The sequence below is a fragment of the Mastigoproctus giganteus genome, chromosome 7, assembly GCF_048544385.1.
Source record: "Mastigoproctus giganteus isolate SK-2022 chromosome 7, ASM4854438v1, whole genome shotgun sequence".
Taxonomy (NCBI): domain Eukaryota; kingdom Metazoa; phylum Arthropoda; class Arachnida; order Uropygi; family Thelyphonidae; genus Mastigoproctus; species Mastigoproctus giganteus.
This window is the reverse complement of record NC_143581.1, coordinates 122,083,760-122,111,150: the sequence shown is the minus strand read 5'-3', so window position 1 is coordinate 122,111,150 and position 27,391 is coordinate 122,083,760. Positions and strand designations below refer to the sequence as shown.

The window sequence follows — 27,391 nt, the reverse complement described above, 5'->3', positions numbered from 1 at the left end:
ATGTGGAGAGCATTACATCCTGTTGGTCCTGATAATGTCTGGCTGTTTTTACCCCTCTTCTTATTACCATAAGAAGAGGAGTCAAAATAGCCAGTGGTATTCTCGTGACTCTGGTTATGTTGAGTTATTGTCAATAATTGTTTCTTCTCTTTATTTTCTGTTGTTCATTTTGAAAATGTTGAAGTAGTACATGTCAGTTTGATCCTTGTTTTCTGTTGATAGAAAGGGAACTAAAAAGCCTGATGAAGAAGGCCTTGAAGAATTTTCATTTGTAATTTTGATCACTGGAGAATACTGTTCTATCCGAAATTTCCATAAGTTTCTGCATTGGAAGGCATGGTAGGCTGTATTCAATTTGTAGAACTTGCCATACTGTACATTATTCTTGTGTTCATCCAGTTTGGATTGAAGCCACCAGTAGGATTCTCCAATGTAGGTGATGTCACAACCGCACCATGTCTGGTATACAAGTTGTATTGATTGTCATCGGGTAATTTTAGTCATTGTTTGAAGGATGATGAAGTGCTGTAGAAAGTGGCCACACCTTGTTTTTGGCAGCTTTGGTTGATGCATGGCACTTATGGAATGCAGATGTGTTGGAGATTCCTTTATTTTACTTCTGGAGACTTTGATCTCTTTAGTAGCTTGGTCTATGGTATTTTTTTATCATGTGAAGTGGGTAATCATTATACAGGGCTAATTGGGTTATAGCCGTGGGTTCATTTGGAAGGAAGAGGTGATCACTGCATATTTTGAGAGAATGGGGTACATGCAATTTCAACACTCCTATTTTTGTGAAGCAGGGGTGAGAAGAGTTCTACTGAACAATGGGCCCAGTATTGATTGGTTTTCTTACACTAGTGTTTGTATTCCATTAGGACTTCTTTGGAGTAGAATATCCAGGAAAGTAAGGGTGCCCATTTTTTTTTCAATTTCCATTTTGAATTGAATGGACTGGTGAAAAAGTTTATCTCGTTGAAGAAACTGCGTAGGTCTTCTAGGCTGCCATTTCAGATACACAGGATATCGTCAAAGTATCAACCCCAGAATTTGGGTTTGAACCTTGTTCTGAGAAGGTGGTTTCCAGCCAGAGCATTAGTAGAGGCATATGATGCAGGAAAGCAAGCTTAAACAGAATCAGCCAAAAAAAAAAAAAAAATAGATGGAAGTTTGTTCTAGCAATTAACCACCTGCAGCTTAAAGGCAAATTTCCACACAATCTATTTTACAACTGTCTTTCCTCAATTTGAATTTATGCCTCCTCAGGTGCATGATCTGAGCAAGAAGAAGAATCCCATCAGTATTGAGCTTGTTCAAACCGTTCAAAGCCTTATACATCTCAATCAGATCCCCTCGCAGGTGCCTAGTCTCCACATGCTGTAATTTGCATAACTCAAGCCTTTCTTGGTAAGAGCAACTATTTGTTCAACTCGCCAATCTTGTTGCCATTCCCATCTGCTCTTTCCAGCAGCTCTACATCATTTCCTAAAATGAGGTCTGCAAAGCTGTATGCAATACTCAAAGTGTGGCCTGACCATTGCCTCATACATGGGATAATCACCTCCTTATCCCTGCCATCAAAATTCCTGTATATCACTGACAAGATCCCATGAACTACTCTTGCCGCTTTCTGCACTGCTCAGAAATATTCATATCTGACTGCACAATTACCTCCAGCCTTTTTTCATTTCCCCTGAATGTAGTACCACACAGTTGGTATATTACTCTGGAATTATTGCTACCCATATGCAGTACTTTGCATTTGTCAATGTTAAACTCCAATTGCCACCACTCAGCCCATCTGCTCAAGTTTTCTATATCCTGTTGCAGTAGTGTATTGTCATTAACATCTCTACCAGCTCTATAAATTGTCTGCAAACTTGGACATTAAGCCTTGACATACCTTCATCAATATTATTGATAAATACAGAAAACAACAATGGGCCCAACACAGAACCCTGGGGGAATCCAATAATAACATTAGTTCATGAATGGCAGTGTTAATTGATTGCCACTCTCTGTCCTGTCTTCTCTCCCACTCAGCCATCCCTTTATCCATTGCAGCAACTTGCCCTGAATGCCTTACTGCTTCAATTTTTAGTTGTCGTCCATGTGCAGCAGTATCAAATGCTTTCCTAAAATCCAAGTATATGATATCAAAATTATTTTTTGCATCCCGTTCCTTTGTCACCACATCATAGTATCCAATCAAATTGGTTAGACAAGACTTCCCCTTAACAAACCCATGCTGTGTCTGAATTATTAATGCAGTCTTGTCTAGATGATCCTGCAGTGCCTCTGACTAGTGACTCCATTATTTTCCCCGTAACAGAAATTAAATTGACAGGTCTGTAATTACTCGTGCCATCTTTTTATCCCCTTTTTGAATTGGGGATACATTTGCACATCTCCATTTCGTGAGGAACTGCCCTGATTCGAAGGATGCTCTCATAATCATGGCTAAGGGTTTGCTTACTTCCTTTGCTGTGCCTCCTTTACTATACCTGGATAGATCCCATCCACCCTAGCTGACTGTTATGTTTAACTTCAACAATTTATCATCCACTTTGCTCTCAGTTATTACACCTGATAATTTATATGTATCCCACAGTTTTTTTCTCTGCCACAAGTCTCATTAGTTCATATGACATCCATTTAGGCCTAAATCTTGAACAATATTTCTTAGTTGGTATGAAAAACCTAATAGCTTCCAAGATTAATTCCTTGAAGGCTTCCCATTTAGAATTTGCTGTTTTTAACATCAGTTGATCCCACTGTATAGAATTTAAAAACTGTCTGAGACCGCTGTAGTCACCTTTACAAACACCCTTCCCTTTACCCTTGATGGTAGTTACATCTTTAAGTAAATCCCACATCAGTACACTGTGATTGGTCACCTAGTAGTTCCTTTATCTGCAAATTCTTAATGCATGAATAATCGCTGCTGATAATCAGATCAAGAGTATTTGCTTCCTCTGGTTGCCCATCGAACATTTTGCTGTAGAAAACAGTCCTCCAATAAATCAACAAAAGTCTTTCTAGTGTGCAAGTGACCAACCCACAAGTTCCAGTCAGTATCTGGGAAGTTAAAATCCCCCATTATATGACATTCTAATTTACTGGCCCACTCTGTTTCTCTCTACAATTACTTGTTGTACTCATCAGTCATTAGGCCTATAACACACCCCATCTCATTTTCTTTTTCACAGTGTTTATGTCACACAAAACTGACTGATCATTGCAGTGTCCCCCATGTCAACTGAATGCACTTCCTTAGATTTTGTGTTCCTTAACTAACAGCATAATCCCTTCTCCATTTCTATCCTGCCTATCTTTTCTGTACTTATTATACTCCTCAAATTCCAATTGTGCATTCCTTATATTTATGTGTCACCACATCCCTGATATCCCAACAGTATGTGCATTTGAAGTCTTTTCTAGCACCTCAAATTCATCAAATTTATTTACTATACTCCTAGTATTGGTGTACATGCAAGTACAGGTAGTTCCCGACTTTACAAGTGAATTCGTTCCTAGAGTGCGCTCCTAAAGCGGGAATTTATTTCCCATAGACGTAATGTTAAAAAATAGGGGTTAGGTTCTCAACAATGCAATTTGACCATAGTACTGTAAAATAAAGGTCAGCAAAACAGTAGTTTATGCTTAAACAATGATTTATTTGTCCAAAGAAATGAAAACATAACCTTTAAAATGAAGCAAATTGTAATAATGATGAAATTATTTATGTCATATATTAGAGAATGTTTTCTCTTCATCATCATTGACTAAATGTAGATGGTTCTTCACTCATTGTTGGCTCGGCACTCGTTGGTTTGTTGGAAGCACAAGGAGTCCTTCTTCTTCTTTGGAAATGGTTCGAGTCGTTTGTTTCCATGACAGTCTTCTCTTTTCTTTATAAATTTCACAATAGCATGCATAAGCATTTTTTAAAATCTGTAGCAACTTTTCTAGTGTGCTCAAAATTTGAATCTCGTGACTTGCAAATATCAATTGTTTTTTGAAAAGCTTCGTAAAAATCCTTGAGAGTGAAGGAACAAACAGAAGTTTCAGCTGTTAATCTTCTTCTTCCTCAGCTCTTCATATTTTCCCATTTCAATGTCTTCATATGTGAACTGAAGCAGATCAGTGACGTCAGTTGTAGAAACCTCAAGCTGCAATTGGTTGCAATATTAACGACGCCTTCTGTTTCATTTTGTTCCATCTCTGCTGGTTCTTGAAATCCTTCAAAATTATCAATAAACTGATGACAGAATTTATTCCAAACATCCTTCATGTTTTTCTCTGTAATTTTGACCGAGGCTCATTGTATTATTTTGATTGCATCTAAAATATGGAATTCTTTAAGAGTTGGACCAACTCCCTCCTTATCTCTACCTGAACAAATAAATACAAACACAGTTGTAATGTATATAGCTACACGTGTGGTTTGAAAGGCCGTATTTATGAATGTTTAGCATTTATTTATTGGTATTAATGTTCGTGTTTTCGATTCTGTCAATACTTGATATTTGGGGGGGGGGTTGAAAGTAGACCCCGGAACTCGTAAAGCTAAAACTTGTAAAGTGGGAACTGCCTGTATATATGCACCTCTTCTTACTCTTACTTACCCTAACACAGCCCATGTATTTACTTCTTCTATGGTAACCAGTGCTGTAGTTGTAAAATCAGCAGAAGGTATACTCTGTGAATGTACGCATGCAGAGAGTATACTTTGCTTATTAATCGAATTCCAGTGGATATATGGAATATACCAGTATATATACAGGGTTGTTAAAATTAAAGTATCCGTATGTAGAGGGCTCGGGAGCGAGTTCTTAGGCTCTTACCGAAAAGAAATTTGGACAACAGGTACAATAAAGAATGTGCTCGCCATTTATTGGGAAAAAAAATTTGTTACAAAATTTGTCACTGCATGCCACGTAATAATCTTAGTTACAATTATGCAAATAACTTATGTTATTGCCACAGTGCCACTACTCAGCTCTACTGTACTGTATAAAAGCAAAGCAAAGCAGTCTCTTCAAAATAATACAGTAGATGTTTGCCTGCACTACAGCAGCAATGCCAACAATATTGCAGGAAAAGACACTATTAGTGAAGCTACTGTCAGAAGTGCATAAGGCGTAGACCTATGGCTGTTTGTGCTGTCTGCAAAATGATTGCGTAATTTGAAGCGACAGGACATCTTGGTGTTCAACCAGGTAGAGGTCGAAAATGAGTGGACTCCTCGTGTTGAAGATGTGGCTATGGCTGTCGTGGATTTATCAAGTCAATCTCCATGTAGTAGCGCAAGTGTGCCAGCTGTTTCTCATGAAGTGGACATGCCATATTCCACTGTAAGGCTAGTAATGCGTCAGGTGTTGTGGTACTATCCTTACAAGATGCACTTCCTACAGTAGCTAAAGCAAGGTGATGCCGATATTCGTTTCACATACACACTTCAGTTTCTGACGCGAATGACAGTGAATATCACTTGGCCGTGGAACATCCTTTGGAGAGATGAAGTCCACTTCTGCTTAAATGGACAAGTGAATACGCACAACTGTCGCATTTGGGCAACAGAAAACCCTAGAGTTATCCAAGAGGTTCGTTGCATTCTCCAAAAGTGACAGTGTGGTGTGGATTTACAGCTACATTCATGATTGGGCCATATTTTTTTGAACAGGTAACACCGACTGGACCCAGCACCTGTTCTGTCACTGGACAGTGATATTATGAAATGTTGTCAAACTTCACAATACCAGCACTGCAACAACGTGGGTGCCTTCAGGATGCCATATTCATGCAAGATGGTGCACCACCCCACATCCACTGTTGTGTCCAAAGATTGCTAAGGCAACACTTTACAGATGAACAGGTCGTCAGCCGTTGTTTCCAGACATCTTGACCACCCCGATCACCGGACCTCGCCCCATGTGACTTCTGGTTATGGGGTTTTTTGAAGAACCAGGTATATCGGGAAGGATGTCAAACTCTGGCAGATCTGAAGGACAGCATTAGACGTCATGTGCTGGCTATTCCAGTTGACATGTTACATTCTGCTGTAGAAAATGTTGCTGACCAAAATGGAGGACACATTGAACAATTGTAGTGCTATTAAAGTGATTTGTATTGCCACAGCGCCATATAGTGACAAACTTTTTTACTAATATTTTTTTTCCAGTAAATGGCAAGCTCATTCTTTATTGTACCTGTTGTCCAAATTTCTCTTCAGTACAAGCCTTAGAACTCGCTCCAGAGCCCTCTGCACAGGGATACTTTAATTACTCCTGTGGTACTTTAATAATAACAACCCTGTATATATAGGGTCATCGAAAAAGGTGTCCGTGATTTCATGATAAAATAATAATGCAAATACTTACATCGATCAATTGATTTATTTATTAATATCTACAGGAATATCTCAAGTCATACCTTAGTATTTTTCATTATGCACGCTGTTCATCCAGGAAGAGCAGTGTCCATTGATAACCACTCTGTCTTTTCCCACTCAAACATCCGTTATCCATAGCAGTAATTTGCCATTATTTCCATGCTGCTCCAATTTGTGCAGCAGCCTTTTATATGCAAGAGTACAAAAGCTTTTCTGAAATCCAAGTATATGATATCAGAATTATTTTTTGCTCCAATAAAATTGGTCAGAAAAGATATCCCTGATAACAAACCCATGCTATATCTAGATGACATAGTCTTGTCTAGATGATCCTGCATTGTTTCTTTAATCAGTGACCACATTATTTTCCCCAGAACAGAAGTTAAACTAACAGGTCTGTATTTACCCATTGTCACCCTTTGATCCCTTTGTGAAATCTGGATGAATTTGCACATCTCCAGTCCTCAGTGACCATCCTTGAATCCAAAGATGCTCTCCTGATTATGGCTATTGCTATTATCAGATCAAGAATGTTGCTCTGTCTTATTGCCCCTTTAACATACTGCCGAAAAAAAACAGTCAAGGTTTTAATTACTTCCTTTGCTGCCTCCCTTAATATACTTGAATCGATCCCATCCACACCAGGTGCCCTTTTTTATTCTTAACTTCGATAATTTCTCTTACATGTTCCTCCTAGTTACAGAAACATTTAGCTTTCTATTAGAGTTTGATAAACTTCTGATTCCCTAAAGAATTCCTCATATGCGATGCAATATACCTGTTTAGTTTGTCAGCTACCTGAGCAGGAGCATCAATATCAAGTGGACCAATGTGATTTATCCCTTATCAATACCCTTTCTTTTGCTGATTGCATATGTACAGAAGTCTTTGGTTGGAATTAGATGTTCTCACTGTACAGAATTCAATGAATATCTGAGAACTCTCCTTTACAAAAGCAAAAACTTTCTCCTTTACCCTTGATGATAGTTACTTTTTTAAGTAAATCCCACATCATACACAGTGATCACTGTCACATAGTGGTTCTTTTATCTGTAATTCTTAATGTATGAAGAATTGCTGCTGATTATCAGATCAAGAATGTAGCTCTGTCTTGTAGGCGTCTCCGTAGCCAGGTGGGAAGGAGCAGCAGTGCGTAACACACGCTTCTTGATTAGACCGGGGTTCGAGCCTGTCGCCACCAAATACGGAGGATACGGAAAGGTCAGGGAATGACCACCGCATATCCCGGAGCAATATGACTTTGGTTGCTAATGCTCCTAAAAAAAACTAAATAACAACAACAGCTCTGTCTTGTTGCCCCTCTAACATACTGCTGAAAAAAAAAAAGTCATCAAATAAATCCCAAAAAGTCTTGCTAGTGTTTGAGTGATCAACCTACAAGTTTCCATCAATATCTGGACAGTTAAAATCCTCCATTATAAGGCATTCTAATTTACTGGCCCACTCTCTTTATCCATATGGCATACTCATCACAGTCATTTGGCCTATAACACACTCCTGCTCTTATTTTTGTTTTCCCAGTTCTTATGTCACATCAAACTGACGCAACATTGCACTGGCCACCTATGTCCAAAGTTGGACTGATTGTGTATGATATGATAAAGCTGTGAGCAGTAATTTAGTTTCTGTGGGCAAAACATACTCTGCCAGTGGAAATCTACTAGGAGCTTATGGCTGTTTATGTGTCTGTGCATGGTCCAGTAGTCAGATAAGCTAGTGGACACAACAGGAATGATGCCCATCACTTCACCATGTTAAAGACATTGCAATGGTAAACTTAGGTAGATTGGTAGCCTCTTACACAGCTGAAGTAGAGATTTCATCAGTGTTTCTGTTGCTGTATAATGCTCGTCCACAAAATGTTCCCCTTTAGTACTTGGCATTTGGAAATGCCCCCTTCCTCCCTTAGTTCCAAATTGGCAGCATCTGGTGATTACCTTTTTCCACATTTAAAGATTTGGTTTTTCTGGTTTGGTTTGGATTTTATTGGCACATTAGCAACTAAGGCTATAATGCACCAAGACCACACATTTAAAGAGTCATCTACAATGGAAAGACACATCCCATCAGGTGAAGCCATCCAAGAGCTGTTCAGGTGATTTCCATGGCATCAGGACTATCACACCCATATGTGACCACAAATGCCTCCCTCAAGTATATATAACTTCAGATCAGTTGATAGGCACTGAGAGATATGAGTGATCAGTGCACTGACATGACTTTTGTTCTTTCTTTCAATTTTGCTGTCATTCAATTTGCATATAACATACACAGCAGATGCACCCTTAGTATTAAAATAGTTACATCCTCTGTAGTTAAACATTTCTATATAAAAGTTTAACTACGTACATTGAGAGCTATTATAATCTTAGTTTTGAAACGTGTATAATTTCTTTTAAGGTTTAATCATCTTCTATGGTAGTTTAGCACCATACATTACTACCTACTACTTGATTGGAGAGGTTGGAATGAAATCCCATCTGTGACTGGATGAATTCTTTAGACCTCTTCAGTTCAGGGCTGCAGTTAGCTTATCTCAGGTTTTCAGAGCAGAGCCTTTCCTTGTAATTCCAGAGGGTTTTTTTTTTTTTTTTTGCCCCCCACACAGTATGTTGGCTCATAAACATGCATGTAGTACAGACACATGACCCATTAGTGGAAATGACTGTGAAAGGAAGTGGAATTGTTTCTCTGTATACAGCTGGGGCTGATATCGTAAGGTATAATGATTCTTTTATATATATATATATATATATATATATATACTTAAGGGTTTTTTCAGTTATATTATGGAGACATAAAAAAATACATAAATTTTGTTATATCATGCATAAAGCTGTATAAGCTACATAAGTAAAAAAAAAAAAAAAAAAAAAAATGCTATATAATGCATGAAGCCGTAAACTATTTAACATGTTATATATTCTTATTCCTTTCCATATTATTTCATTACAGAAGGCAAAGATGGCCATGAAGTTTCTGTACCAGATATCTATTTTGAACCTGTTGTACCACTGCCTGAACTGATCGTAGTGAAAACTGGTGAAGAAGATGAAACTCCAGTGTTTTGTCAAAGAGCAAAATTATTTCGATTTGACAGCATTTCTCAACAATGGAAAGAAAGGGGCGTTGGAGAATTCAAAATTTTAAAACATAAAGAGAAACGTAAGATAAATAATGTTATTATGATCTCTCTCTTCCACATCCTGTGTGTGTGCATGCGCGTGCGCATTTGTGGATTTCCATCAACTATATTATAGAACCTGCAATTCTGCCCAGATACGATAGGAGGTATTATGTGCTTGAAAGCCTTGTAGATAAACTCGAGACTTGAGGGAATCTGCAAAGCTCTAGGGGGGGGGGGGATTTTTATCAGCTGAACCTGCATTTGTAGATAGAAGGAATCTATTTTGTAGAGATGGTATTCATTTGAACAAAGGTGGTGCAAGGATTTTTGTCAGTATCACTGAGGATACCCTAAGGGTTCAGGGAAACTGCTAGTTGGGGGGGTGGGGGGAGAAGGTTAATTTAGATCTCCATTTATCTGATGATATGGGTCAAAGTAATTCTTGCACTCACCTCATGACTTCTTCTTTGTTGCCACAACAGCCAATGTTGATAAGATGTTTTCAGTGTAGCAATGTTTCAAATGAAGAGAAAGATTAAGCTTGGGATGCAAACCTAAATAATTTCAAGGGGTGTCTGTCTGGTTATAAACTCTAGAAGATTATTTAGTCTCAACTCTGTGTACAGTAATGGCAGGAGTGTTGTCAATAAAATGGAATTTGTACTCCTGGTTAGGACAACTAATGCTGATATAGGGCTAACAGAAACATGGTACCACCTGGAAATTGATGATGATGAGTTCCACTACATTATGTAAAATATATTTAGGGAAGGTAGAAGGGGCGGAGGGGTCATGCTTGTTATCAAAAGCAGCCTGAACGTAAAAAGAGCTTTCGCTGAGTCTGACTTTACATATGCTAGCATAGAATCTGTGTGGTGTGATTTAGTTAGAAGCAAACAAACAATGAGGGTGGGAGTAATCTACAGACCAGAAGATTGTGAAGAATATGACGAGAGTCTTTACATGCAGGTGGAATGGGCAAGCAAGCAAGCATGAATGTCCTACTATGGGTGACTTTAATCTGTCCCAGATTGATTGTAATAAATGGGAGGGAAACTCCATGGGGAAAAAACTTTTAGATAAAGTAGATGATTATTATTTGTACCAGCATGTTAGAAAAATTACTAGGGTTGAGAATATTCTTGACCCCATCATTACTAATGAATCAGATGACATCATAGGGCTTAAAGTACAGGAACCATTTTCAGGAAGTGATCAAGCAATCCTCATTTGGAAGATGAAGAAAGGTGTATTGCAGCAGTGAAAGGCAAATGCATGGGTTTTACTTTCAGAAGAGGAAATTTTTGGCAGTTATATGGCATCTGTGAATTGGCAAGGGATGTTGAATCCTTTTAAGGAAATATTGCAAGAGGAGGATGCCGAAATGGATGATTGTGAAGCTGCCTGGTCAAATAGAGCAGAAAAAGATAGCATGAGACAGTTACAGAACAGTGATAAAGTACTGAAGTCTATAACAGTTAAAGGTTGATCTGTAATAGAACCACAAATAGGTTAGGGAGGGTAAGACTGTGTATGAGAAAGCATTGGCTGTGAGAACATAGAATGGAGACAAGGAATTTTTCATGTATATGAATACAACAAAGAAGAATGATAATCAGATTGGACCCTTGTGCACTGCATATGGGAAAATAACAAAACCGATGTTGTGGATAAATTGAATAGGTACTTTGCATCGGCCTTTACTGACGAAAGACTAAGTACTATGCTGATGAGAGGCTGTGTGTGAGTCTGAGCCATATGAAAATAGTGATGTTATAATTAAGATGATTGTTTATTACAAAAACGTTTGAGCATAGAGACAAGTAAGGCTCCCAGAGTTGATTGCTTATACCTTGTAGTTTTGAGGGAGAGCTCCAAGGAGTGTATTGAGTCATTGCAGTTAATTGTGATGACATCTTTGGACTTGGGGGAGATTCCTTTGGATTGGAGAAGTGCCAGTTTGTTGCCAATATATAAAAGCTGCTCTAAGAGTGAAGTTGGTAACTACAGACCAGTTACTTTCACTTCAGTAGTAGAAAAAACCTTAGAGGCAATGGTTAAGAGTGCAGTCCAGGGTCATTTAAATAGATATGACGTTCTAAAGGACACCCAAGATTACTTTGTTAAGGGTAAATCATGCTCTAAAGTGTTTAGGGCATAAGCCTCAAGCTATGGGAGAGTCTAGACTATGTATAAATATAGTGCAAGCGCATCAGAAATACATAGCTGTATATGAATAAATCAGAATATTAGTAAAACACCATCATTTTAAGTTATATCTCATATTGTGAATACCTTCACAACGAGTTGCCATGATATTGCACTACTTCGAATAAGTAATGCTTCACCTAAGGAGAAGACTAATGTTACTTATTCTCAGATGGATACCACAACCCAGATTGCACCGTTTCAGGGCTATTTGGCTCATCTTCGGTGGGTGGGTAGGTACCAGAGTGATGCAGCGATGGCAAAACAGTTATGAAGTATAACTCCACAATATGAGAGATGCCTGATGGTGTATCATGTATTTAGAGTCTAAAGCATTTAGGGCATAAGCCTCAAGCTATGGGAGAGTCTAGACTATGTATAAATATAGTGCAAGCACATCAGAAATACTATACAGTCAGTCCTCGTATAGCACGATAGTTGTGTTCCTAGAAACCCTCGTGCAATGCAAAATCGTGCAATATAAACAACAGGCCCTCTGGGAAAAATAGGGTTAGGTGCCGACTACCCAAGATTGAACACACATTTGTAACCAAAATATTACCAAACACAATAAATAATCGTAATATAATACTTACGTATTTTATTACGACTATTACGTAATAAAATATTGCTAATGCTTTTGCTTCTATCGTAAGCAAACTTGTTTTTTGTTTGATTTTCTATCCAAACAGATGACAGCTGTTCCATCTCTTCCAATTCTTTGTGTCTTAATCTAATGGATTTTAATTACACTTTGAGTTGTTCCTGCTATGAAAGTTATTTTTATTTTCTCTGCATTCTTTGTAATTCTCGGCATTGCCTCAGTTAGGTCTGTAGCAAGTGCAATATCACGTGGTCTTTCATTTCACTCAAAGCGTTTCACAATTTCATATTTTTTCTCTATCGAAAGAGGTGGACTGGCCATAAGCCTTACCGGGAAAACCACGGTGGGCTGGAGGCCAGTGTGATTTTGGCCATAAACCATAGTATGAGGCCACTATAAATTTTCCCGGGTAAGAATTTTTGACCCAGTCCGCCTCTGTTTATCGAAATTTCTTTTCTTTTTCTCTCTGAATCTGCAGTGTCTTCACCGGGACGCTTCCTTTTTACACCTTTTAAGTATTTAATCATTTTTAGGGAATAAAGCACAATTACAAAACGAGGAGGCACGCTTCATACACATAAACAAAGCTGCTCGCGCGTGTAGCAACTGAATAAACAATACCGTAAAGGCAGAGATACACTATTAACACTTCACATTTTACTAAAGCACATTTCTAGGGGTTACTACCATAAAACAATAAAAACAATTTCCAGTTGCATTTCTGCTAGTGGAATCTGTTATAAACTGGTAGTAAACTCGATCTAATTGCATTTGCGATTATACCAATAGCTGGAATTTTATGTTATTATGGTGAAATGTGTTTCCACTTCACTGATATAAAACACATAAATACATTTTCAGAATCTTCTCCTCGTTCCTATCGTGTTGCATTCGGTTGGAGTGATTCTGTGTTTGCTTGCCATTTCTTGTAAACACAAAGGCAAATTGTGCATAAGCAAATTCGGTTCATGTTATATAAGATATCGTTCCCCTATTTATAAATCATGTATGATCGAATTCGTATTGTGCAAACATGTGTTATACGAGGACTGACTGTATCTAAATAAATCAGAATATTAGTAAAAGGGCATCGTTTTAAGTTATATCTCATATTGTGAATACCTTCACAATGAGTTGCCATGATATGGCGCTTATGTCCTAAACGCTTCAGAGTCTAAACACATGATACACCATCAGGCATCTCTCATATTGTGTAGTAATACTTCATAACTGTTTTGCCATCATTGCATCACTCGGGTACCTACCCACCCACCGAAGAAGGGCCAAATAGCCCTGAAATGGTGCCGTCTGGGTCATGGTATCCATCTGAGAATAAGTAACAGTCTTCTCCTTAGGTGAAGCGTTACTTATTCGAAGTTGTGCTATATCATGGCAACTCGTGAAGGTATTCACAATATGAGATATAACTTAAAACTATGCCGTTTTACTAATATTCTGATTTATTCAGATATAACTATGTATTTCTGATGGGCTTGCACTATATTTATACATAGGGTAAATCATGCTTAACTAACTTAGTAGGCTATTTTTTACACAGTTACCCATGAGCTGAATTTAGGGATCAGTTTCAATATAGTTTATTTAGATTTTAGCAAAACATTTTACTCTGTCCCTCATGAGTGGTTACTATATATTCTTGAATACATTAGGCTTACTAGTAAGATTCTAAGATGGATTGCAAGGTGGCTGCAGAGCAGAACACAGAACGATGTAATAAATGGATATCCTTCAGAGTGAGGTAATGCCAGGAGTGGGGTGCCTCAAGGATCGGTGTTTTTGCGCCAATAAACCCAAAATCAAATCAAACCTCAAGGATCGGTTATTGGACCACTTTTTTTTCTCATTTTCATAAATGACATCGAGGAAGGGATAATGTTTTAATGCTAGCAATAGTAATAGTGGCATATGATGCAAGAAAGCCAGTGTTATGTAGCATCAGCCAAAAAAATAATAAAATAATAAAATTCACACAACCATACCCTCTAAAAGTTTGTCCAGTTTCTCCTTGAATTTATATAAGCTATCAACTTCCACAATGACAGATGGAACTTTGTTCCAGAAATTAACCACCTGCTGGCTAAAGGCAAATTTCCACACATCTATTCTACAACTGTCTTTTCTCAATTTGAATTTATGCCCCCTTAGGTTCGTAATCTGAGCAAGTGGAAGAATCCCATCAGAATTCGGCATCAGCCACTGCAATTTGCAGAACTTAAGCCTCTCTTGATAAGAGGATCCCTTCATTCCCCTCACCAATCTTGTTGCCCTTCTCTGTACATGCTCAAGTAAATCTACATCCTTCCTAAAATGAGGCCTCCAGACCTGTACGCAGTACTCAAGGCGTGAACTGACCATTGCCTTATAAAAAGGAATAATCACCTTTTCCCTGCTAGCAAAATTCCTCTATATCATTGACGAAACCCCATGACCTGCTCTTGCAGCCTGTCTGCATTGCTCAGAAAACTTCATATCTGACTGCACAATTACTTCCAGGTCTTTTTCATTTTCTACTACCCTAAGTGTAATACCACACAATTGGTACGTTCCTCTGGGGTTACTTCTACCCATATGCAGTGCTTTGCATTTGTCAATGTTATACTTCAGTTGCCACTTCTCAGCCCATCTGCCCAAATTTTCTAGATCCTGTTGCAGTTCAAGGAGCAGATGGCCAGATATTTATCAAACTCTAACAGGGAGTTAAATGATTTTGTAATAATCATTTAACAAGACTTAGACAAGCCTGCAGCAATAATTCAGACACAGTATGGGTTTGTCAAGGGGAAGAGTCTTGTCTGACCAATTTGATTGGATATTTTGATGTGGTCAAAAAGGAACTGGATGCAAAAATTAATTTTGATATCATATACTTGGATTTCAGGAAAGCTTTTGATACTGCTGCACATGGAAGACTACTGTAGAAATTGTAGCATTATGGCATTAAAGGCAAGTTGCTGCAATAGATAAAAGGATGGTTGAGTTGGAGAAGACAGAGTGGTGGACTAATGTTATTAGCGGTGTCCCCACAGGGTTCAGTGTTGGGCCCATTGTTGTTTTGTATATTTATCAATGATATTGATGATCGTATATCAAGCTTAATGTCAAAGATGATACAATGGTTGGCAGGGTTGTTAATAACAGTAATGACAGTATGCTGCTGCAGCAGGATCTGGAAAAGTTGGGTGAATGAGCTGAGAAGTGGCAACTGAAGTTTAACATTGATAAATGCCAAGTATTGCATATGGGGTGGTGTAGTGTAACTATGTGGTGTTACTCAGGGTAGTGGAGAATTAAAGAGACCTTGGGGTAATTGTGCAGTCAGATAAGTAGTTTTCTGAGCTGTGCAGACAGGCTGCCAGAGTAGGTCAATGGGGTCTTGTCAATGATATACAGGAATTTTGCGAGCAGGGATAAGGAGGTGATTATCCCCTTGTATAAGGCAAAAAAGTTTCCAGCATCCCCTTCCCCCCATACTTCTCCTTCAACCCATGCACGGTACTAAGTACTATAGGTTTTGATACCTTTCGTGTTTGGGGTTTTCAAAAAAAAAGAAAAAAAAAAAAATGGACAGGCCACACCATGAGTACTGCGTACATGTCTGGAACCCTCATTTTAAGAAGGATGTAGAGTTGCTAGACCAAGTACAGAGAAGGGTAGCAAGACTGGTGAAGGGAACAAAGGGGTGTTCTTACGAAGAAAGGCTCAGGTTCTGCAAATTTCAGCTTCTGAAGACTAGGCACCTGTGAGACAATCTGATTGAGGTGTATAAGACTTTGAATGGATTGAGCAGGCTTAATGCTGAGGGGATTCTTCCTCTTGCTCAGATTACAAACCTGAGCGGGCATTGATTCAAACTGATGAAAGACAGTTGTAGAATAGATGAGTGGAAGTTTGCCTTTACCAGCAGGTAATTGATTGCTGGAACAAACTTTCTGTTGTTCTGGAAGTTGATAGCTTAAATAAGTTTAAGGCAGAACTAGACAAACATTTGGAATGAATGGATCAGTGAAATGGGAATGGTTTTTTTTTTTTTTTGGCTGATGCTGTATAAGCTTGCATCATGTGCCTCTACTAATGCTAAAAGTAGCATACTGCCATTACTGTCATTAACAACCCTGCCAACCTTCGTATCATCTGCAAAATTCGATACTAAGCCTGATATACCTTCATCAATATCATTGATAAATATACAAAACAATACGAACCCTGTGGGACTCCACTAATAATATTAGTCCATGAAGAGCAGGACTTCGTGGACTAAAGCAAGATATGCTAAAATCTAAATGCACTAGGGGAATAGCAACCCACAAACAAATTATACACTTTGTGGGGTCGAATTAAAAACAGTGGTGGAGGAAAGGGATCTGGGAGTTAAATTACAGGCAGATGTGGCGTTTTCTGACCAGTGTAAACCTGCAACCAGGAAAGCCCATGGTATCCTATCGATGATTAATTGAACGTTATCCTGTAGGGATAGGGTCATAATACCACTGTATAAAGCAATTGTAAGACCATATTTGGAACTCTTTTCAATTGTGGAGACCTTATCTGAAAAAGGACATTGAACTTCTTGAAAGGGTTCAAAGATGGGCAACTCGTATGATGTGAGCGACATAAGGATGGCCGTATGAAGAAAGACTTTGATTATGTGAGCTACAGAGCTTGGCAATTAGGCACCTCAGAGGTGATCTGATTGAGGTTTATAAAGCTCAGAAAGGGATTAGCAAAATGAATGAAAGTTTATTCTTGCTGTTATAAAGAATTCCAGAATTAGGGATCATAAATTCAAATTACAGGGGTTGATATTCAGATTAGATTGTTTTCTTTTAGCCAGCGAGGCATTGATTGTTGGAACAAGTTTCCTGCACAGGTAGTTGAGGCTGACATTTTGAATAAATTCAAAGGTCAACTGGACAGTTACCTGTATGAGGAAGGAAGCATATAAGTTGAATTTTTTTTTTCCAGTGCAGCAGAAGCCTGTGGCTTCTTTGCACTATATGGAGATTACTGTTAACCTCCATGTAACTAAGTTCAAAGCAGCATGAAAAATGGCCAAAAGGTTAGTGTAATTTTTAACCATTTCTGTAGCAACAGTAATGGAGCAGTAGCTGACATTTCCCATATTATTATTAGCAATGATGCAATAAAGTATCAGCAAAAAAGAAAAAGGGGGGAAAAAACATTTCACTCATCCATACTGTCCAAGAATTTGTCTTGTTCTTCCTTTGATTTATTAAAACCCACCACTTCCACAAGGAAAGATTGAAGTTTGTACCAATAATCAACCATCAGCTGGCTGAAGGCAGACTTTCACACATCTATCCTTTAACCATCCTTCTTCAATTTCAATTTATGTCCACTGATGTGCATAGTCTGAGCGAGGGGAAAAATACCAACATTTAGCTTAACCAATCTATTCAAGGCCATAAACACCTCACAGATCTCCCTGCAGTTTGCAGAACTGAAGTCTTTCTTTGTAAGAGAATGCTTTTGTTCCCTTAACCAATCTAGTTGCCCTTCTCTGCACCCATTCTGGCAGCTCTACATCACTTTTTAAAGTGAGGCCTCCAGATCCCTATACGGTACTCAAGGTGCAGCCTAACCATGGCCTTGTACAAAGGAGTAATCACCTCCTTATCGCTGCTGGCATAGTTTATGTATATCATTAACAAATCCCAATGAGCTGTCCTTCACCCCTTTTTCGCACTGCCCTGAGAACTTCATAACTGACTGCAAATTTGTCCCCAGGTCTTATTCATTTCCTACTACCCAGAGTATGGTAACACACAGTTTGCGTGTTAATTTGGATTACTACTACTACCCATATGAAGTTCCTTGTATTTGTCAATGGCAAATTTCAACTGCCATTTCTCTGCCCTCAACATAATTTTCTTGGATTTTGTTGCAGTAGCTCACCCTCATTACTTCATTAACCACCCTTCCAAACTTTGTGTCATCTACAAACTGTGATATTAAGCCTGATATATACCTACATCAGTATCGTTAATAAATATTGAAAACAACAGTGGGCCCAGAAATGAACCTTGGGCCATTATTCCACAAAGAGTAGTGTTCGTTGATAACCATTCCCTCTCCTCTCCCACTCAGCCATCTCTTTATCCATAGCAGTAATTTTTCCTTAATGCTACATTGTTCCAGTTTGTACAGAAGTCTTTTATGTGAAAACAGTATCAAAAACCTTCCTGAAATCCAAGTATATGATATTTAAATAATTTTTTTTTTTTTTTTTTTTGCATCCAGTTCCTTGGTCAATGCATCATAGTATACAGTCATATTCATCAGACAAGACCACCCCTTAATAAATCCAGGCTGTGACTGCAGTGTAATTGTATTCCTGTCTAGATGGTCAAATATTAATTCTTTAACCACGGACTCCATTATTTTGCTGGGACAGGCATTAAGCTAACAGGTCTGTAATTACTCAAGTCATCTTTTGATTCCCACTTTGTGAATTGGGGATACATTTCCACATCTACAGTCCACAGGGAACTCCAGTGATCCAAGGATGTTCTCATAATTGTTGCTAAGGGTTTGCTGCCTACTATAATTTACACATATGTAAATGGACACATACATAAATCTACCATTATGACCCTCACAGGGACAACACCAGAAGGAAAATATGGGCTGCTTCAACCAGAGAAATACCTTCTTGTACATATACTTCACGTTTTATCCAGAACTTTTGATTAAATATTATTTTGCTTAGTTTGGGATGCTGTGGTATACCACAATTTTCAAATATGTAAATAAGAATTCTATAAATACCGTTCCTTTCAGGTTAAGCACACATATGGCTCCATGTAACCCCGGACATATGTCCCTGCCTTAACCTGTGAATGTAAAAATCACCTCCCTAACTTATAGCTGTCCAGGGATGTGACTCTAGTGCAGAGCAATAAACAGATATCAATAATAATAATAATAATAATAATATAATTGGATAGATCCCTTTCACTCCAGGCACCTTTTTAATGTTTAGCTTCAAAAGTTTCTCTTTCTTTTCACAGTTTTCACAAAGTCATACTTCCTGTTAGTTTGATAAATTTCTGGCATTCCCTTCTCTAAAGAATTTCTCATGTGTGAAAATGCCTATTCAGTTTGTCAACCTGAGTTATTGATAGCAAACCTCAGTTATGAACAATCATAACTGAGGTTTGCTGTCATATGGTGTAATGTGATTCAATCCTTTGTCTGGGCCCCAGGTGCCAAGCGATTTTGTGATCAAGTGTCTTACCAGTAAATTAGCACTCTTTCTTGGTGAAATAAAATAATTTCCTTATTTTCAGCATTACATTAACATTCAATTCATTCAGTAAAGAAAGCACTTTACTAGATCAGAAGGAAAAGTAACCCTGTTTCTTTCTTTCTTCTCTTAATTTTTTGTTTTATTACTAACCCACTACTGCTTGGCACAGAGGTGGCACTGCTCCTGCCTCTACATGGCGAGGCTGGTAACCTGGAGGGAAAAGCTCTCTCTTCCAGGGCAAAATGGAGCAATCAGTTCCTAAAACCCAGACATCCACTGGGTGCATAGATGAGACCCTTATGGAGCAAAAACAGTCAGAGCCTGATTTTGTTGCAGCTAAATGTTAAAAGACTGACATAGCCAAAATCAGAACTACAACCTTCCTTATCATTCACTCAACCAAAGAACAACTTATTGGCAAACTCTTGCCATTTCTAGTGCAAAAATGCCTAATAAGCATAATAGGTACCCCCAAGATAGTTTGTCACTTAAGATCAAGAGACTTACTGGTTGAAGTTGCCACTGCTCAACAGCCTGAGCAACTACTAAAACTAAAATCTTTTGGTGGAACTTCTGTTACTGTTTCACCACACACTTCCCTGAATGCGTCAAGAGGTGTCATCACCGAAGGGACCTCATGAACTTGTCAGATGAAGAGAAAAACGAGAACTACAAGATCATGGAGTAATCAATGTAAGAAGAATAATGACAAAAAATGACTGCATACTAGTTCCTACTTGGAACATAATACTCACTTTCGATAACCCTAAACCACCAACAGCAATCAAAGCAGGTTATCTTAATTGCCTTGTTAAAGCATATATTCCAAACCCATGACACTGCTACAAGTGCCAGAAGTTTCGGCATTCACGGACAGTCTGCAGAGGAGCAGCTACCTGTGCCACATGTGGATCCACTGCATGCACAAACATTGAATGCAGAGCTACAACACCTAGTTGTCCAAACTGCAGAGAAGCACATCTGGCATTTTCTAAGGAGTGTCCCCTTTGGAAACATGAAAAACACATGCAGTGATACAAAATTGAACACAGTGTCACCTATCAAGAGGCCAAAAAATCTTTACCAGCCCTAGATATTAATAAACCAATGTATGCTCAAGCAACCAAAAGACATATATCAATTACAGCCCAAATGGTGGTAACCATACGCTATCTCAGTGAGCAAGGTCAGTATTGGCCACCATACCAGTAAACTATATGACTAGCAAACAAAGTTATTAATACTCCAGTTACTGTACAACCAGATGCCTTCTCCAGCAAAACATTAAAGTAACTACTGATCCTGATGCAAACCAAACAGATTGCATGACTTAGAAGATAGCTCACAGCAAGATGAGCACATACTGGAACTGTTCACTGACGAGGATATGGACACTGGAAAATCATACTTTCCAAAGAAGGGGAAAGGGAAACCTGAGTGAAACAAACCTTCAGCCCCTCGTAAACAAATTGAGGGTTCTACTAAACCCAAATAATTCTTACATTTCTGTAGTGGAACTGCAGAGGATATCACGGTAATTTAAATGACATCCAAGATCTCCTCACACAGTATGAATGATCCTATCGCTTTCTGCCTTCAGGAAACCAACCTAACCCCACATATAACTGTTTCTCTCCAGAACTATATAATTCATCAGCAAGATCGTGTTGTACGCAACCTTAACAATTGGGTGAATGGAGGTGTGGCATTGATAATCAATGCTCAAATACCCTCCAAACCACTCACATTTGAAACAAACATTGAGGTAGTTGCACTGCGAGTCAACATTAATTTTGACTTGACTATCTTGCTATTCTTGCCCCCTAATCAAAATATTAGCTACACTGACCTAGAACTAGTGGTACAACTTCCTCAACCCTACTTCATCCTAGGGGACCTCAATAGTCATCATCCGTTATGGGGAAATCAAAACATGGAAAAACGAGGACAAATTATAGAAAAGTTACTTGACCAGCACAATTTGATTACTCTCAGTAATGGTGCACACACTTATATGCATCTACTTACAGGATCTACTTCAGCTATTGATGTCTCTCTATGCTCAGCATCCATATATCCTCTGTTTGGATGGACTGTTCATAGCAATCCATTGGGTAGTGACCATTACCCAGTGATATCCCGGATTAATAAAAAAACATCCCCCACTTTTCTAACATAACTGTCAAATGGAACTTTTTCAAAGTGAAATGGGATATACACAAACAACTAGCAATACTGGAAGAAAAGCAGGTCCAGCAAACATCCATAAACTTGGCCACAGAATATATATCTAACAAAGTGCTACAGGCAGCAGATCAAGCTATTCCAAAGCAATCCAACAAAATATCAGCATGCTCAAAATTTTGGTGGAATAATAAATGGAGCATGGCTAAAAAAGAAAAGAACAAAACATGGAACATCTTCAGGAAGTTTCCAACAACTTCAAATCTTATCTGCTTAAACAGGCTTGGGCAAAGCAAAATGTTAGGCAGAGTAGCATAAGGGAAGCGTGGAGACATATCGCCTCCACAATTACAAGAACTACAAAAATGCAAATGATATGGGCCAAAATATGATGTATGTACTCAAACATCCACACATCAACCTTCCCGTGCTAACTGTAAATGGTTGTGATGTTACAATACCAGTGGAGATTGCAAATGCAATCTCCACTTGCATTGGGTGAATCGTTCATGAAAATATCAGCCACTATATCTTGCACACCTCATTTTCAGGTACACAAGGCACTGGCTGAGAAATATTTCATCAAGTTCGAATCAGCATCTAGTGCCACATACAATCCCCCTTCACAATGACAGAATTGCACCATGCTTTAGCCGCCATCAAACTCAGTGCTTCAGGACCAGATGCACTGAGTTCGACTTCCTGGACAAATGGCATCATGCTTATGTTTTGGCATTTCCAAAACCGGGAAAAGATCCTATAAATCCACAACACTATCGATGACCTGTTGAGGGTTGGGAAAAATGATCAATGCCTGCCTAACCTGGTTTCTAGTCCAAAATCTTCTTAACCCAGTACAATGCAGTTTCTGTGAAGGCAGATCCACTCTTGATTTACTCATCAGGGCAGAAAAAACATCCGTGATGCTTTTGTACGAAAAGAACACCATGTCATGGTTCTCTTTGACATAGAAAAGTGTTTGACACAGCTTGGAGGTATGGTATAATGTGAAACCTATGTAATCTAGGACTACGCAGACACCTGTCAGAGTTTATTAGAAACTTCTTCCATCATCACTCATTTCAAGTTAGTCAACAACCAGTTATCTTCCAATTTTATCCAGAAAGAAGGGGTCACACACGGTTCAGTACTAAGTGCCACCCTATTTAACATAATAATGAACTTCATAACAAAGGATCTACCACAAACAGTGTCCACTACCCTGTATGCCGATGACTTCATTATCTTCTACCATTTTCCTAATATGCAAGGTGCAATCGACAAAATTGTAAAATGGTCCCATAACAATGGTTTTCGCCTCTTGCCTCAAAAGACTATCAGGATACACTTCTGTAGGAAGTGTAACCTACATCCAGACCCAGAATTTCACGTAGAAAATAAAATCATCCCAGTGGTACGTAGTCTCTGTTTTCTTGGTGTGGTCAAGAACCACACCAAGAAAACCTACCTTCCTCGAACATATAAAATAGCTCTGGATTACTTGCCTTAAGAAGCTAAACATCTTGAGAGTACTATCTGGCACAACATGGGGAGCTGACCATTACATGCTACTGCATTTGTACCATGCATTAATACGATCATGTCTGCACTATGGCTCTGCAGTCTACAGCTATGCTAGATCAAGTGCCTTACTTTGCCTTGATCCCGTACACCACAGTTCTCTTCATCTTGCACTAGGGGCATTCTGTACATCGCCAGTCCAGAGCTTATATGCTGAAGAAACTGAAATCTCTTTACACCTACACAGACAAATGCTTCTGTTAAACTACACAGCAAAGTCAGGGGGCAACTGGACAACCCTACTCTGAATGGTATTTTCTCACCCAAGTGGGAGAATCTTTACAGAGCCTACCCTTCTTAACAAGGATACGCCTGCATTCCCTGCTCAGTGACTGGCAAATTGACTTTAGCATGATACAGCCTACTACTTCTCGTACAGTGCCACCTTGGATGTATCACATACTTCTGTGCAACCTTTCACTCACATCGTTGGGGAAACACTCTTACCCCAACAGAACATACTGCAAATTCATGCCACATTGTAGTTAAGTGCATTATGGCCATGTTGCTCTTGTGCTGTAAAGCCCCCACACAAACAAACAGGAAATAACATAAATTATTACCATATGTATGGCACACTATGCCACTGCACCTAATAAATCTCTAAACCAACCAACCATGCCACATTGAAAACCCAGCACGCAGAGTACATGCCAATCTACATGGACGGATCTAGAACTGGCACCCATGTTGGTGTAGCAGTATTTCCCAACCTTACCATGGCCAAGAAACTCCCCATTGAATACAGTAGCTACACCGCAGAACTCTATGCTCTCTACAAAGCATTAAATTTCACCTTCTCAATAAATATTTAGAAAATAAATATCCAAGCTATACAGCAGAATAAAAATCATCATAGCCCCTTACTTATACACATTTGGAATACCACAACGAAGTTAAATAAGAATAAACAAGTACTCTTTTGTTGGATCCCCGGTCACGTTGGAATTGCTGGAAATGAATGTGCTGATCTTGCTACATATCCTGTAGATCAATCCACTCTTCGATTTTAAGTTAATTATAAAGAAGCGAAGTTTTGAGCAATGGCAACACGTCTGGCAAAATCAAGTTGATAACAAGCTGCTCCGTATAAAGAAAGATCTCAGGCCTTGGAAGTCGAGTATACGCGAGAACAGACATGAAGAAGTTGTATTAGCTCAACTACAAATAGGCCATACATACCTGACACATCTTTATCTTCTTGCAGGCACTAATCCACCACGGTGCACAGGGTACAACACTCAGCTCACTGTCCAGCATGTACTTATTGATTGCCCCAAAAACAATACATGTCACATGTGATCAAAATTTTTGGTTTCTTCAAACCGATAAAACTGTACAATGCAGTATAAATTTAAATAACATCTATAGTGTACAATGCAGTATAAATTTGAATAACATCTATAGTGTACAATGCAGTATAAATTTGAATAACATCTATACAGATAAACTATGTAATTAACAACTCCATAGTTAGGCACATCATGACCTTGTGCTGTAAGTCTACAAACAACAAACCCTTCTGACTGCTGTTAATGTAAGCATAGAAGTCTTTGCTGCTTTTCTTTGCCAGACTTTTCATAATCTGTCTTAGCTTGCCTAACCTTTTGACTTGATTACAGATCAATTTATATATATGTCATAAGCTTCTGTATCCCCTGATAATTTATATTTATCCGATGCATTTTTCTTCTCTGTCAGAAGTCTCATCATTTCTGACACCTATTTAGGTCTAAGCTTTGAACAATTATTTTTAGTTTGTATGAAAAGCCTATTAGCTTCCCATTTAGAATTTACTGTTGGTATCATCATCATCAGTTCGTTCCACTGCATAGATTTTAAAAATTGTCTGAGACTGCTTAAGTCACCCTTTCAAAATCAAAAGCCTTCCCCTTTACCCTTGACAGTTTTTATATCTGTAATTAAATTCCACTTAATGCACTGCGATCACTGCAACCTAGTGGGTCTTTTACCTGCAGATTTTTGTTGCAGGTAAAAGAATTGCTGCTGATAACCAAACACATAAAACACAAATTACATATGACAAAATAATAACAATAAAACAAAAACAAAGAGTATTGCTTCCTCTTCTTGCTTTTAACATGCTCCTGTAGAAAATGGTCTTCCGATAAATCTGCAAGTCTTGCTATTGTGTGAGTGACCAACCCTCAAATTCTAGTCATCATCTGGAAACTTAAAATCTCCCATTATACGACATTTTGATTTTCTGTAGAACTTTTATTGTCCGTCGCCCTATTTATCATCAGTCTCTGTTAACAGTCACTTAATCCCATCCGTTGTAATATGCTGCAATGCATTGTGATATTGGCGCCATGTGTCACTCAGTCTTTGTTTACAATTCACTGTGTATGATTGTACTTTAACTCCTTGTTTCATGTTTTAATAATTTTTATTTAGTAAACCCACTGAAATGACAGAGAAACATAAGAGAGTAGTGTTAGGATTATCACAAAAAATTGAAATAATTGTCTAAGAAAAGGTGAAAGTGCTACAAGTATAGCATCGTTTTATGGAATAGGAAGAACAACAGTAAATGCTAAAGCGTGATGCGAACGAAGATGGAAACCACTGATGGTAATGTTAGAAGTCATAAAACAGTGAAGCGTGCTAAAAATGAACAATTAGATACTGCAATGTTTCAGTGGTTTGTTCAAAAACGTAGTCAAGGAATTCCATTGGGGGGGACCTATAATAATCGAAAAATCCATTGAAATCAATAAAAAACTAGGCGGAGATCCTTCATTCAAGGCTAGCATTGGATGGTTGGACAAATTTAAGTTTCGCCCTGGTACTGAACAGTTGTCGATCCAGGGTGAGAAGCTAAGTGAAGATAGTGCAACAATTTCTGTTTATTGTGGAAAACTACAGACAGAAATATCTGATCGAAGTTTGGTTAAAGACAAAATATACAACTTGATGAGACTGGCCTAATTGGAAGGCACTACCTCAAAAGACACTGGTCTCAGTGACTGAACATATTGCACCGAAATATAAGATGCAAAAAGATCACATCACTATAATGGTATGTGCTAATGCCAGCAGTAATCATAAATTGCCTTTGGTTGTTTTAGGAAAACCAAAAATGCTTTGATCATTTAAAAATATTAATTTAAATGCTTTGCCAGTTAAATATTTCTCTAAAAACAACGCATGGATGAGCCAAGATATTTCATGATTGATTTCATAAAATATTTGTACCATGTGTAAGATCACATTTGGCATCAAAAGGTTTACCACAATATGCAGTGCTACTGATGGACAATATGCCTACTCATACCATACATGTATGTGATTTAAAAAGTGATGATGGCAAGATATCATGGCACTTTCTGCCAGCAAATACGACATCTCTCATTCAACCGATGGACCAAGGCATGATTGAGAGTATAAAACGTCGTTATCGCAAAATGTTCATTCAAAAACTTGTTTCGGCAGAAAATAAATTAGATGTGATAGAGTTTTGGAAAAGCTACACTATAAAAGATGCAATTTTCAGTGTTGATGATGCCTGGAATGATGTTCCAGTTCAAACAATACACAGAAGCTGGAATAAGTTGTAGCCAGAAATATATTCAAGTGATACAGATACCATTCCAAAAGAAACTGAAATTTTGCAATTATGTTTGAATGTTCCTGGTTTTAAAAATATTTTGAGGAAGTAAATGATTGGCTGGATATGGACAAAATGGCCGTCGGATGCAAAATTTTAGACAATAATGAAATTGTGCAAAGAGTGATGACAATTTCAGAAGATTCTGAAACTGAAGTAGACGAAAAAACTGCTGCTGCTGCTGCTGATGGAACAACAAGCATAATTAGCCACTGTGAAGCTGAAACTACGTTGTCAAAGTGCATTGAGTGGTTCGAGATGCAAGAAGAAGCAGATGCTACGAAAATGTTACTTTTGCGTAAAATTCATAACATTGCCTCCCTCCCAAAAGGCTCGAGGGATAATGAAACAAA

At 38.3% G+C, this 27,391-nt stretch overlaps 1 protein-coding gene across 2 annotated transcripts in view; it reads left to right on the top strand.

The window, feature by feature from the left end:
* LOC150083174 (E3 SUMO-protein ligase RanBP2-like) overlaps positions 1–27,391 on the top strand; it is a 621,501-nt gene that overhangs the window by 491,506 nt on the left and 102,604 nt on the right. For both annotated transcript variants that reach the window (XM_090377889.1, XM_090377888.1), the window contains one exon: positions 9,371–9,580. In XM_090377889.1, the coding sequence (XP_090234015.1) occupies positions 9,371–9,580 (210 nt within the window). The remainder of the gene's footprint in view (positions 1–9,370; positions 9,581–27,391) is intronic.